The following is a 12,704-nucleotide window of genomic DNA, read 5'->3' as shown; positions in this document are numbered from 1 at the left end:
CGCGCAGGGGGCGCGGCGGGGCGGACACGCCCCCTGTGACATCACGAACCGTGCGGAAAGCGCTGCGGAGCAGGGGGAGGGATGCGGGGCGCAGGGGAGAGAGGGGAATGTAGCCCCGCTCTTCCCCCCCGTCCTCCCCCACCGCAACGCTCTTCTCCACCCCGGGGAGTGCGGGGCAATGCGGGGAGGACGGTGCGGGAGCGTTCCTCTCTCTTCGGTCGGGCTCCGGTGCGCTGCGGGGCCGCTCAGACCGCTTCTTCTGCCGTGGGTGGTGCAGGAGATCTACGGGGAGAGATGGCCCTGGGTGCTACCCACACCAAGACGGTGCGGGACGAGTATCCATCTCCGCAGAGCCCAATTCGCCTACGCACCCGGGGCTCGGCGGCAGCATCGGGTGGTGGCGGGGCTCCTGCGAGGCGGTGCGAGATGGGGGGTTCTGACGCTTCGATAGCCGTGAGAGCTCGGCGTGGATCACCTGCGGGCGGAAGGGCAGCTGCGGCGGGCAGGGCTCCGGTGGGACCCCCGACGGTCCCCGATGGTCCCGGCTCCTACGGGACCTCCTCCCTCCCGACTGTTCCTGACCGACTCTTGCGGGAACCCCGCCCGCCCCATCACGGCCGGTACCAGCTTCCGCGGGACCCGCCCGCTCCTGCCCTCGCACCTTGCTGGCCGGATCGAGCTCCAGGGCCCTCCTCAGGACGAGCACGGCCTCCGCATCCCGGCCCTGCTCCGCCAGCAGCTACAGGCAGAGGAGTGGGGAGTAGCGGGTGGCTGGGCCGAGGGGCGCAAAGAGGGGCGGGGCGGAGCGGGTCCCACCTGCCCCCGCCGGAGCAGCGCCCGGCCGTTGTCGGGGTTGATCCGCAGGGCTGCCTCGCAGGCTGCCAGCGCCTCCTCCGCCCGCCCCACTTTCAGCTCGGCGGCCGCGCAGTTGTTGAGGCACTTCACGCGCTGCTCCTGGAGCTCCTCTTCCTCCTCGGGCCCGGGAGGCGCTGCGGGGCGAGCGGCGGCGTCAGTGTCCCGGCCTCGCTGCCCCGGGCCCGCCCTCCCGGCCGGCCGGTCTCACCGGTAACGGGGCCATCCAGGGCGTGCAGGGCCAGCCGGTACGAGCGCAGCGCCGCCGCGAAGTCGCCCCGCGCGAAGTGGAAGTTGCCCCGCTCCCGGCGCTGCGAACCCAGGCACAGGCGGGCGGCGGGCGGCAGCGGCTGCGGGTCAGGGCCGTCCCGCACCTCCAGCAGCGTCACCTCGAACAGCAGCGGCGCCTCGGGCGGCACGTCGGGCTCTCTGTGGGCACATCGTCGGCTGCCCCCTGCCCACTCTGCCTTCCCGGCCCCATCCACCTGCCCCGGTCCGTCTGCCGCCCCGGCCCCTGCCCGCTCCAGTCCCTGCCTGATGGCTCCCCCTGCCCACCCGCCCTACCTGCCCGGGCGGCCATAAGCGTAGGGGCAGGCGGCGAGGAAGAAGGAGATCTCCCCGGGCTGCATGGTTGGGACGCCCAGCTCCAGCGCCTGCGGACAGGCATGGTGAGGCTAATGAGGCGCGGCAGCGGGCGGCGCTGACCCTGCGCCGCACCGAACGGTGCACTGGTTTAAGCTCACCTGCACGACGTCCCCGTGGCCAGGCACGAAGGTGAGCCGCGGGTCCCGCTCCACTAGCCCGCCGTCCTCCAGGGCGCCCAGGACCTTCACTGACACCTCCTGCCCCGGCCGCGGCTGTGGCCCGCCCGGCCCGGCCCGCACCACGCGCTTCCGGAGCAGCCGGTCCTCTACAGGGAAGACGGCGCTGAGAGCCCAGCCGGGATCCCCGAAACTGGCACCCTTTGCCCAGCTCTCCCCAATACCGCCCCTCACAGCCCGTGACTCCCGGCCTGGCTCGACCCGGAGTCGCCCAGGGGCTCTCACCCGTCAGGTCGCTCCAGCCGTCGGCGGCGAAGAGTGGCCCGAAGCCGCCGGGCCCCGGCACCACCAGTGCCTCCAGACGCAGGTAGAAGAGCCGCTCCTCCTCGCGCACCGTCGGCAGCGCGATAGCCGTGTGGGGCAACCGGAACCGCACCCGCCGGTCCCTGCCGGGCCCCCGCGGCCGCCCGCCTGCTCCTGTCTCCCTCTCCGGGGAGCCGCCGGGCGAGGGACCCGGCATGCCAGCCCCTGGCCTGCCTCGCCGCACGCCGCTACCAACCGGCCTCGGTCCGGGCGCCCCCGGGGCTCGGCGGCGGGTGCCCACGGCCCCCAGCACGCACAGGGCGCGTCGCCGCCGGTTCCGCCACGCCGCGACTGCCGGGGTCCGCCCGGGCCGGGGCCGCCGCCGAGCGCATCCCGCCGCGCCGTTACCTAATGCCGGGAAGCGGCTCAGGGGATTAGCCCGGGCCGGCGGCAAAAATAGCCGGCTCAGCACGAGCCCCGTCGCGGGGCTCCCGGCGCCCGCCCCGCCCGCCGTTGCCCCCCGGGACCACCCGCCCGCCGCTGTCGCGCAGGCCGTGCAATGCTGCGGCCGTAGCTGCCCGGGCGTCTCCGGTACCGGGGCGGCGGGCCAGGTCCCTGGCTCACGTTCCTGCACGTGCACCTCGAGGCCGCGGCGCGGGTGCTGCGGGCAGCAGCTGAGATCGGGCCTGGCGGGACGAACCGGGCACCAGAGGGACTTACCGACGCTCGCTATTGTTGCTGAGAGCGCCGGGGCTGATCTCTTCAACTTGCATGCAGCACAAGAATCCAGTCAGGGCAACAGCCCCTCCCTAGGTCAGCCCATCTCACTCCTGCCCTTCCTCGAGGAAAGGACAGCCTGTAGTCCCAGATGGTCAGTTACAGCCCACACCACCCAACCACAATACTGGGTCTCTTCCTCTCCCTCCTGAAGAGTAACTCACAGCTACCAGCCTGTTTCCTACCAGGAGACAAAATGATCTTACTATTAACTGGTCTTAACTGCCCTTACCACAGCCAAGCACCTGGCTATGAGAAACACTCTCAGCCCAGGCCCTACCTGTGTTTGGGTAGTCTGTAGGAAGTAGCACTCCTCCCCTACACCTGACTACTTCTGCACCAGCTTCAAAGCTCATTTATTGCTGCTGCTGAGCAGCAAGCCCCACGCCAGCCTGTTCCCTGTACTTGCACTGCTCTGATCCAACAGTCACAGTGAGCACTATGTTCCTCTAAACTCGCCAGGGCAGCACATAGACAGCAAAGGCACTTGTGATCAGAGTCCAGAAGCCAAAAATGTGTATAAATGTAGCACCTGAAGCCCAGCACACTGGGATAGTTGCAGCTGCTACACTCTGGAGGGATGGTGGTAGCTGAGGAAGGAGGAGGATGGGGTGGACGGCTGAGCTCAATGGTTAAGAACAGACGTGAGAGCTCACTGAAAGGAAGGACTCCAGCAGGAAGCTGCTGTCTGTGAAGAGCAGGATCCCAGTTTTAGGTCTAATGGGTCACCCAGGACAGAGACACTTGGTCTTAAGGGGGTCATTTTATTGTTTCACTTCTCCAAATGTACAAAAAAAATTAGAAAATAACTGTACCCCCCACCCTTCCCAAATCACAAAACAAACCAGTCTGGGGAGCCCAACAACAGTGCAGCTAAGAGACGGCAGGAAATTAAACATTACTAGATACAGCAGCTGAGGCCCATCAGCCGGTTGGCTCTCCATAGCCCAGAACTGGCCCCAGTCTGCCCAGTGCTTCCCCAATTCACAAAGAGCTCATCCTGACAAGATAGCAAGTGGGTACTTTACAAATCCTCCTTCACCTTCTTCTTGGATTTCTTAGATTTATCTTCCTCCTGCAGCACGGGAGTATTGGTTGCCTCCCGCTTCAGGTAGCTGATGAAGTCACTCACTTCTCTGCCCCCCTGCAGAAAACAGACAGTGAGGCAGGGCCTGTACCTGCCATGGGCTTCCCCTCTGCTGAGGGGGGTTCAGGTGCCAGGCAAGAGACCCAGGTGACTGCAAGCAGAGCTCTCCCCAGGGCCTGCAGAATGCAGTGCAATGTTCCCAGCAGGTACCACCAGGTGTGTTCCCAGGGTAACAGGACACAGTGCTACCCCCAACTCCAGAGAGGCTTGAGTGTAATTTGGACACTCGGACGTTCTTCACTTCTTTAAAAAGCAGTAAGAACAACAAAATACTCACCTCATACTTCTTTGGACTCTGCTTCTTGCCAGCTGGAGCAAAATAGATGGTGGGGAAGCTGCAGAGAGAGAAGAGACACCTGAGTTCCTGACACACTCTGATTTCTGTCAGACCAGCCCTGAAGGGGCTCGCACCCCACACTGTGCCCTGGTTTAACATGGCACAGCTTTGACAGCTCTGAGGCAGTAGGTGTGGCCTCCAAGGGCCTGGCCAGGTCTGCAGAGGTCACAGGTCCAAGTTTGCTGACTGACTGCTTTTGGAACAGCAAGCCCAGATTTGTTTTCACACTGCCAGGAACAGAATCACAGCAGATTCCAAAGCAGCATGACAGACCTCCCGGCAGAGTCAGGACACCAGAATCCTGGAGAATCCAGGCAGATCAATGTCCTTTTTTTTCCACTCTTCATTTCTCCAAATCAAGCTGTTGCTCAGCAGTTGCATGTGAGTCCCCACACACTCCCTCCCCTGAGGCTCTTTCAGCTCTAGCGCTGTAGGCAATGGCAGACAGAGCCAGACCCACTCACTAACACATGGTGTCAGAGCAGTCAGACGTACCCTCGGACTTCATAGGGAGAAGGCACATCATTGGCTGTAGCGTCCATTTTGGCAATGATGATATTGGGATCTTTGCTGAGCTGTGGATAAAATGAGTCCATCAGTAACCAATCCCAAACTCCAGGAACCAAGCAGTCAGCAACGGCTGGGATAGCAGTGTCAGAGGACAGCACACAAGATGCCACCTCACCATCCCTCCCCAAATGGGAGACTATCATCATGCAGATGGAAAAGATCCAAAAAGGAGCTTGGCCAATTGAGGCCAGTCACTGAATCAGGGAACATTCCTATGGCACAGCCAAGGGCAACAGACTAAACCTACCACAGATCCTGCTGACGGATGTCTGTCTGCACTTACCAGAGACGCCAAAACTCAGTCCTCAGGAAGGCACAATTATGTCCCGTTATCACAGAGGCTAAAAACAACCTGCAGGATCGTTTTGTGCTGCAAAATCCCAGTTCCCTTTTGCAAGAGTCCCACACCTACCTTCTCCCCCAGTTCTTTGTATTTGGGCTCCAGATTCTTGCAGTGGCCGCACCACGGTGCATAGAACTCTATCAGGACATCTTTGTCTTCTGCATTAACAATTTCATCAAAGTTCTCAGCTACCACCACCTGTAAGGTTTGGTCACACCAGTTAGCTCCTTCCAAGTCAGGTACGAGGCTGTGACATGACATGTCCCACACACTCCACCCAAGCCTGGGCCTCCCACACCTGCACTACAAGCAGCAAAACAACCAAACACAGCACTCCTCATCCTCAGTGTGCCAGTAAAAGTTTGCCATAACATACCAGGACTACTTGCAAGTGAGGTCTGCACACGGTCTCTTTGCAGGAGGAGGACAAAACCATTTCTTTTCCGTTCCAGCAAGTTCCAAGCTCAGGAATCAGCCTAGCAAGGGCCAGCTGAGGCCATGCCCATCCCCACAAACACAGTGATTCCCACTCCTATATGAGGGCCTCATCATAAAGCCATGATAGGAAATGCTCTAACTCAGGGCAGAACTGCCTGGGAGGATGAGAGGCAGACCCCAAAGATGAGATGAACACAAAGCTCCCTAAAAGAGTGCAGTCAACCAACAGGAAGGCCGTGCCACAAGGGAACACAAGCCAAGAGAGCAGGCCTTTGCATAATCCCTGGCAATCTGGATGCTGCTGCACTTGTGAAGCACATAGTTGTGCTCAAGCAGCAGTTACCATGCTAAGAGAACAAAACAGAACCCAAACTGCAAGCTGCATGTCTCCCTTGCCTCAGAAAGCTGAAGTGCAACAAGAGAGCAAGTAATTCCTCCATCTATCACTGCAGAGGTTCCCAAGCTTCAACCCTGCCACGCTCACAGTACTCCACACTGGCACAGGCTGGAAGTTGCTGCTGAACAGTCTCCATATCCACATGCAGCACTCACCTTTACAGGGCCGTCATTGCTTTCAGGGATAGGCTCTGATTTCAGGTACTTTTTCAAGTTTCCATCAACGTAATCTTGCAGGAATCTCTCTAGAGCCTTTCCATCACGGCTGAAAGAGAAGTGATATTACAGCCATCATCACACACACAGGACAAGAGAGGGAAACTTTCAAGGCTGATTTAAGCTCCTTCCACCCACACAACACATGCCACCTGCATCTCTGACAGCATCAGTCTAGGCTGACTTAGACCCCAGAACAAGTACACAGAAGCCCTTAAGGACTCTGACAGGAGGCTGGATGCACGTCCCATTTGAAGTTTCAGGTTTCTAGCACCCTTAGGCTTATTTTTTCAAGATGAAAGGTACAACTATTTCCTTTGCCTTTTATTGCACCCTAGTGCCTAACCAGACACTTCAATACCTTTGATTAAATTCCCCCCCCTTTATATAACAGGAAGGGCTTGAAGCTCTCTAGAGAGGAGGAGCCATTTTGACCCAGCAATCATTTCTTCCAACCATATTATTCAGCTTTCCTATTTCCTCCAAGCTAACAAAGTGTCATCTGGTCAGAGACTTGCAGACCACAGTCCATCCAGTGAGATCCAACACTAGAAGTTCAAGAACTCACGAGAACTCTTCTTGCATGACGTATTTATCTCCTTTGGCAGTTCTGATGGCAACAACTGGGGCCTCACCCACGCTGCTGTCCAGACCAAACTCGGAAAGCTCATGACCAAAGGTTTTTCGACTAGCAACAGCATAAGAAAGTTTATGGCCAGCATCCAAGAATTTCTTTGCAACCATCATAATTCTGAAAGGGAAAAATAAACGAAAAGACAAAGCATTATTTCTTGGAACACCTTCCTAGACGTGATGTAACACCCTTCAAGCTGATGGGCATGCTGGACAAGGAATTCAGTGGCACAATGTGCTCTGCAGAGCCCTGTAGAAATGGCCTGAGAAGCAGAGCAGTAAGCTTGTGTCTATGGTGACTGAGATGAGTGTTGTGTGTTTCCATCCTCCACCCTGACCGCATGACCCTGGTGCCTCAGGCATCGGGGAACATGAAGGATGGAGTTGCACACCACAGCTGTGAGGCGGTGTGTGGGAAAGGTCTAAGTCCCTAAGGATCAGGGATCCAAGAGCAAGCAGGCAAGGTTTCAGAGGACTGTCACTCGAGCTGTGGAACCACAGCAAGACAGGAACATTGCAAGGCTGATTCGCCCTCCACCCCTCCCACCTGTTGCGCCAGTAGTTGGACCCCTTTGCGTTCTTCTCATAGTCCACATCGTAGTATGCCACCAGCAAGTCCTTGCCCTGGATCAAGTCTTTGTTGTCTTCAGTCATGTGCGGGCAGATGCCAAAGCTGTCAACGAGAGAGGTGTTAGCACAGCCCATGACCCCAGAACAGGCTCAACACAGCACACTTGCTTCCCAGGAAGAAACACTTTGTTCGTTCTTATACCAGATTATTCTGAGTTCAATCTCCATCTCCAGCCACATCAGTGGCTAAAGTGATCTAAATAAGGCCAAAGCTGGCACACTTCTTATAAGTTGTTTTTAAACAGAAGCATAGTTAGAATATGGAGAATGCATGCCAACAGCCAGTCCAGGATTTCGGGAAGGTGTCCCCAAAGGGGGGCAGTGCCAAGACATGAAGTAGGAAGTGGCAGCGATGCCAGCTGGGAAAACAAGCTCTGACAGGCACAAGGCTAGTCTGTCATGTTTGCTGGTGAGGAATCACTCACATGTTCTCCTGGATGAATTTCTTGATCTTTCCACTGGTGATTTTGTCTTCTGGGTACTTGATGGAGCTCTCCTCAAACTTGTTGGCCAGGCGTGGAGGACGGAATAAGACTATTCCCCTGCAGGGAAGCAGGTATTGTGAATTACTTCAATGGGTCCCTGGGAGTCCAAGGACAGCAGCCAGAGGACGCAAGACCCCATTCTCCAGAGACTATTCCCATCCACCATTCATAACTCTAACAACACTGTCTAGTTTCTTGGTGGCACTACTGCATTAGTTGAACCTGTCAGAGCCTCCTCCATGATCCAAATAGGCCACAATGAGAAACAAACCCCCCACCATAATAAACAATGGGGAAGTAAAATGCCTCTGTTGAGATACTTCCCGGCCACAGGCAGACCCTAACCTTACAGAGCCTGCAACCATTTGCACCTTTCTATCTCAATTCAAAAGAGATAAAAAGGATACACCACTGGCCACCGGGGAAGAAACCAGACCTTATGCTCTGTTCACAAAGTGAACCCAGTTAACAACCAGAATCCACAAATTTGTTCCAAATGCCTCGATAATGAGAAAGCTCTGTGTTAAGTAACTTACTCTCCATCTTCCTCATACTTGTGCACCAGCTGCTCCTCAGAAGTGTGTGCGAAGCGGTAGTTGTCCCTGAGGCTGTTGGCTGCTTTCATGAACTCCGAATAAGCATCCCCAGATGCATCCTTAAAGAAGCCTGGAGCAGAAAGGTAGATGGTGACCCCAAACTGACCCAGTCGCAGTCCCTCTGCAGCTTTCAGCATTTTTCTCTACAATTCACTGAAAGATCACTCCTGGAATACAGTCTTCCAATGTATGATCAGGCCTTCACCTTTCACTGTTTCTCTCCCACTCTTTTGAACCTCCCTGCACTCTCCCCCAGCAGCAGAAGTTACTCAGGAGCTGCTCAGCTTGGTCATTCAGCCAAAGGCAATTGTCCACTGAGCACCCAAACATCCATTGGTGACCATGTGACACTGCCAGTGGTAACAACTGCCATTAGCACTTCATAACAGTAAGTCTGAGGATGCTGATCGACACTCATATGCGAGACAGCAAACCTGATCTGCACAATTGCTGTTGCTGAACTCCTTGAAATCCCTCTGGGCACATGTTCCTGGGCTTTATTGTTCTCATTACCAACAGCTTTTTTGCTCGTGTCCATCTGGAATTTGCCTTGCTACAGCCTGTGATATGGCCTCTGATCCTTCCACATGAGCTCCCAGAGTGCAGTGCCTGCTCATTTCACTCTGCGCTACCTCTACTCACCCACGACAGAAGCATCTTTATCGCCAATGAACTTCTCAAACTCAGCCACAGAACTGAGAGCCACTGAAGCAGGTCCCGCCTGTTTCTTGAGATGACTGACAATCCCATCTTGAAAGAGGAGTAAAACAATTAAAGGGATCAATACTAGATTCCAAAAGACACTTTCCAAGCTTCCTAATCCAAAAATTGTTTCTGCAGAATCCATACATGTCTCTGCTATAATAAATATGTGAACTGAAAGAGTGTTCCCACCAGCTTCATACAGGAACTTTCTACCATCCAGGGAACTAGGAGTTAATGTGGAAACCTTCACAGGAAAATAAACATCCAGGGCTTTGCCAGCACAAAGAGTTCTGAAAAGGGCAAGAGGGTGGTGTATGTGTAGGTGGGAACCTTCTGCGTATCCCTGGACAGCAGGCTGTTACACGTGGGCCTGCCTCCTGCAATAGTTCAGCAATCCAGGCACTGCTGACCAGCTCTTACCTGCTGTCCTGGGCCCATCATAGGTTCCTGCCTCTTCTCCATCTCGAAAAATCTTTAAGGTAGGATATCCACTGACTCCATACTTGTTACAGGTGTTTGAGTTTGCTGTACAGTCAACCTAAGGGAGAGAAACCTTGCTAATCAGATCAAGATCCAGCCCTAACACACCCAACCCAGCCAAGGGACTGGAGCAATCCATCACATGGCCCCTGGTGTTGGACAGCCCAGACTGGGAGGGAGATAGCACAGGTGTAACGAGAAGCCTAGAAAAATATTAGAGGAAATACTGGAAAGACAACTTTGGCCATATACACACACAAAAAAATATTAGAAAGGGCAGTTTCTTGTAACCAAGAACAAGGAATTTCTCAGCACCTTGTCAGTACAAAAGAGTACCTACAACACCTGAAGAAAGCAGGTTGACTTGTCCAAGAGTCCATGCCACTTCCCACAAAGGAAGTGAGAAACTGATTTGAGAAAACTCTACAAGTTTTGTGGCAGAAAAGAAAGCTCCTGGCCAGCAACTCTCACTGGGTAAGTGCAACACGGTGCTCGCTCTCCACCTCATCACACAGCTCACGGCAGGCCTCCTCTGCCCGGCTGGGGAGAACCCTCGCACACCCGGGACACTCTCCGCACACCACCTGCGCGGCTGCAGCCCTGCAGGGCTCCACTTCCAGCTGCCTCCTGGGCTTCAATGCTGCACGCAGACGAGGCCCGTCGGAGCACGCCGAGCCTCGCAGGGCCGGAGCCCGTCCGCCGGCCCGCCCCGCCCCGCCCCGCTGGGGGAGCCGGTGCTCACCTTCACGAGAGGCACGATCCCCTTCAGCCGGGTCGCGGCCGACTCGTACTCCGGCGCCAGCCGCTTGCAGTGCCCGCACCTGTGGGGACGAGGGGGTCAGTCCGGCCGAGCGCCCGGCCCGGCCCGGCCCGGTCCCCCAACCGCTTGGCCCCGCCGCCCCCGCACGCCCCGGGCGGCCCCTCACCAGGGCGCGAAGAACTCCACAAGCACCAGCCCCGGGCGCTCGGCCAGGCCGCTCTCGAAATCGGCATCGCTGAGCTCCACCACGTCGGAGGCACGGGCACCGAGGGAGAGCAGAGGTATCAGCAGCAGCGCTGCGGGCAGGGCCCGCGGCGGGGGCCGGGGCGCGGACATGGCGGCGGTGCAGGGGCGGCGGGTGCAGGGGTGGCGGGAGCGGGGGCGGCGAGAGCGGCGGGTCCGGGAGCGGCGGCGGCTGAGAAAGCGCCGGGGCCGCGGCCGGAAGTCCCGCCCCCGCAGCCGGATCTGCCGTGTGGCAGCTCCTGATTGGGCCGTGCGTCACGCGGACCCTGGCCAATGGGCTGCCGGCAGAGGGCGGGGTCTTTGCAGCCGGCCCCACCCCTCCCTCACAGCGTCCGGTGGGGGGGGCGCGCCCGGGAGGGGCGGGAGGGTGAGCGGGGAGAGAATGGGGGAACGGGCGAGAGCGGTTCGGAGGTCAGGGCTGGCCGTCGGAGGGGCTTCGCCGCTCTGATCGGTGTATGTTAACCCCGCTGTGGCCGCCGTGTCGGTGCCGCGCAGCGGCGGCCCGGCGGTTACACGTGACCAGCGCAGCCCGCACGGCCGCGGCTGGCTCGCCGCTGTGGGGAGTCTGCGGCACCCGCCGCCGCCCTACACACTCCGGCCCCAGAGCAGCCCAGCGTTCCACTGGCCCCGAGCTGAACCCGGGACTGGCATTTGCACCTTCTGCTGGTGGCTGCGCTCCAGGGACCCTCTGCTGTAACACTCCTATTGGGATGCTTGGCGCGCCCTCAGCTCTGGACAGCCACAGCCCGCTCCCACCTCACGCCACAGTGCTCCAGTACCGCCAGGGCCCGGGGCTGTCCCCGCACCAAACCCCAAATATCAGTCTCCCAGCGCCATCTCCCTTCGCAGTGCGCCGGGCAGCTCAGGTGGGCCTTGAGGCACAGTGCATCAGTCGGGGGACAGTGTTCGGTACCCCGTTTCTGCCTTGCCTTCCTTTTCCCCATGGAGTCAGTACGCTCCTGCCGGGGTCCCTCTTGCTGACCGCTGAGTTTCAGCAACTGTCCCCAGTGTCCCCAGAACTGATGATCGGGGCCAACCGGCACTGGCTGCTCACCACCGCCACGGGACCAGCCGGCTGGACCGTTTCTGGGTTTTTTGTCACCGATATTGATCTGTGCCGGCCCGTCAGCCCCGGAGCTGCGGAAAGAACTCGGGTGATGTCTCTGACTTCATCGCTGCCTTTGCGACTTTGAGCCCTGGACCGCGACCGCGTCCCGGCTGTGGGACCGCCCGTCCTCCGCCCGCCACCTCCCGTCAAGCGGCCTCGGGGCCGGCAGGGAGCGCTGCCCACCGCGCCGGGGGCGGGCAGGGCCGAAAGCCCCGGGCGGCGCCCAAAGCCCCGGGCAGCACCCTGCTGCCTCCGCTCGTGCCGGGTTCCTGCATCAATAATGCACGAGCTTGTCACCGTCCGAGGCGGCGGAGCCAGCGCCGAGCTTGGGTTACAGGCTGGAGGCTGTGTGCAACGACAGCGTCCCTGGGCTGCCAGATGTCTCCAACTTCACCATCTACCTCTACTGCACCCTCTTCAACAGCTCCTGGATCTCTGGACAGCCCTCACGGGACCTGGGAGCTGCCTGTGCCAACGCTGCCTGGTACCTCATTGCAGGCGAGTGTGGCTCGACATGGGCGCAGGCCTGCTGGGAGCATAACCCTGTCCAGTTCAATGCCACGGTCTGCAGGAACACCTCCCTGAGAGAGAGCTCTCCCGTGCAGGGATGCAGAGCCCATGCTATGGGGTGTGTGGGTGCAGAGCCTCTCTCAGGCATGTGTGACTCATGCCATGGGGTTCTCTCCTGGAACACAGCTGGGTGGCACTGGACCTGTCCTGTTGCTTGGGGCCATGCCCTTCCTGTGCTAGGGCTCACACAGCTTCACAGGTGCTGCTGCCCATGCCTGGGGAAGAGGTGCTGCTGGCACTGGCCATGCTGCTGCTCTATGGGTTGCCCCATCTCACTCCCCAGCCATTTGTCAGCCTGACGCAGTTCATCCCCTTCTTGGCCGTGTCTGACATTGAGAGGCTCCCACCAGCCCT

At 58.4% G+C, this 12,704-nt stretch overlaps 2 protein-coding genes across 2 annotated transcripts; both read right to left on the bottom strand.

The window, feature by feature from the left end:
- Window positions 1-141: 141 nt before the first annotated feature.
- LOC114064271 (peptidyl-prolyl cis-trans isomerase FKBP8-like) lies at window positions 142-2,191 on the bottom strand. The gene is made up of 8 exons (XM_027897170.1): window positions 1,899-2,191; window positions 1,596-1,762; window positions 1,417-1,505; window positions 1,064-1,281; window positions 817-989; window positions 662-739; window positions 372-475; window positions 142-282 (listed from the first exon to the last, which is right to left on the bottom strand). Exons 1-8 carry the CDS (start codon window positions 2,131-2,133, stop codon window positions 246-248), a joined length of 1,101 nt encoding a protein of 366 aa, XP_027752971.1. The 5' UTR covers window positions 2,134-2,191; the 3' UTR covers window positions 142-245.
- A 1,245-nt stretch (window positions 2,192-3,436) lies between these two features.
- PDIA3 (protein disulfide isomerase family A member 3) lies at window positions 3,437-10,871 on the bottom strand. The gene is made up of 13 exons (XM_027897185.1): window positions 10,596-10,871; window positions 10,412-10,490; window positions 9,610-9,727; window positions 9,127-9,234; window positions 8,425-8,554; window positions 7,829-7,945; window positions 7,321-7,446; window positions 6,709-6,891; window positions 6,081-6,189; window positions 5,160-5,288; window positions 4,673-4,752; window positions 4,118-4,175; window positions 3,437-3,837 (listed from the first exon to the last, which is right to left on the bottom strand). The coding sequence occupies exons 1-13, from the start codon at window positions 10,763-10,765 to the stop codon at window positions 3,718-3,720; spliced, it is 1,527 nt and encodes a 508-aa protein (XP_027752986.1). The 5' UTR covers window positions 10,766-10,871; the 3' UTR covers window positions 3,437-3,717.
- Window positions 10,872-12,704: the final 1,833 nt, after the last annotated feature.

Source organism: Empidonax traillii, unplaced genomic scaffold (assembly GCF_003031625.1).
Source record: "Empidonax traillii isolate 1590-97213 ecotype Southwest subspecies unplaced genomic scaffold, ASM303162v1 scaffold532:size433792, whole genome shotgun sequence".
Taxonomy (NCBI): Eukaryota; Metazoa; Chordata; class Aves; order Passeriformes; family Tyrannidae; genus Empidonax; species Empidonax traillii.
Note: the sequence above shows the minus strand (reverse complement) of the source record. Positions and strands in the feature narration are given on the sequence as shown.

Excerpts from the sequence above, each read along its gene's own strand:
- PDIA3 (XM_027897185.1), bottom strand. The coding sequence starts at position 10,765 with ATGTCCGCGCCCCGGCCCCCGCCGCGGGCCCTGCCCGCAGCGCTGCTG. Across the intron at positions 7,946-8,424 it reads AAGTATGAGGAAGATGGAGA|GGGAATAGTCTTATTCCGTC; the intron begins GTAAGTTACTTA and ends GCTTCCCTGCAG. Across the intron at positions 5,289-6,080 it reads GCAATGACGGCCCTGTAAAG|GTGGTGGTAGCTGAGAACTT; the intron begins GTGAGTGCTGCA and ends CAAACCTTACAG.
- LOC114064271 (XM_027897170.1), bottom strand. The coding sequence starts at position 2,133 with ATGCCGGGTCCCTCGCCCGGCGGCTCCCCGGAGAGGGAGACAGGAGCA. Across the intron at positions 1,506-1,595 it reads GCCACGGGGACGTCGTGCAG|GCGCTGGAGCTGGGCGTCCC; the intron begins GTGAGCTTAAAC and ends GCCTGTCCGCAG. Across the intron at positions 476-661 it reads AGCTCGATCCGGCCAGCAAG|GTGATCCACGCCGAGCTCTC; the intron begins GTGCGAGGGCAG and ends TTCCGCCCGCAG.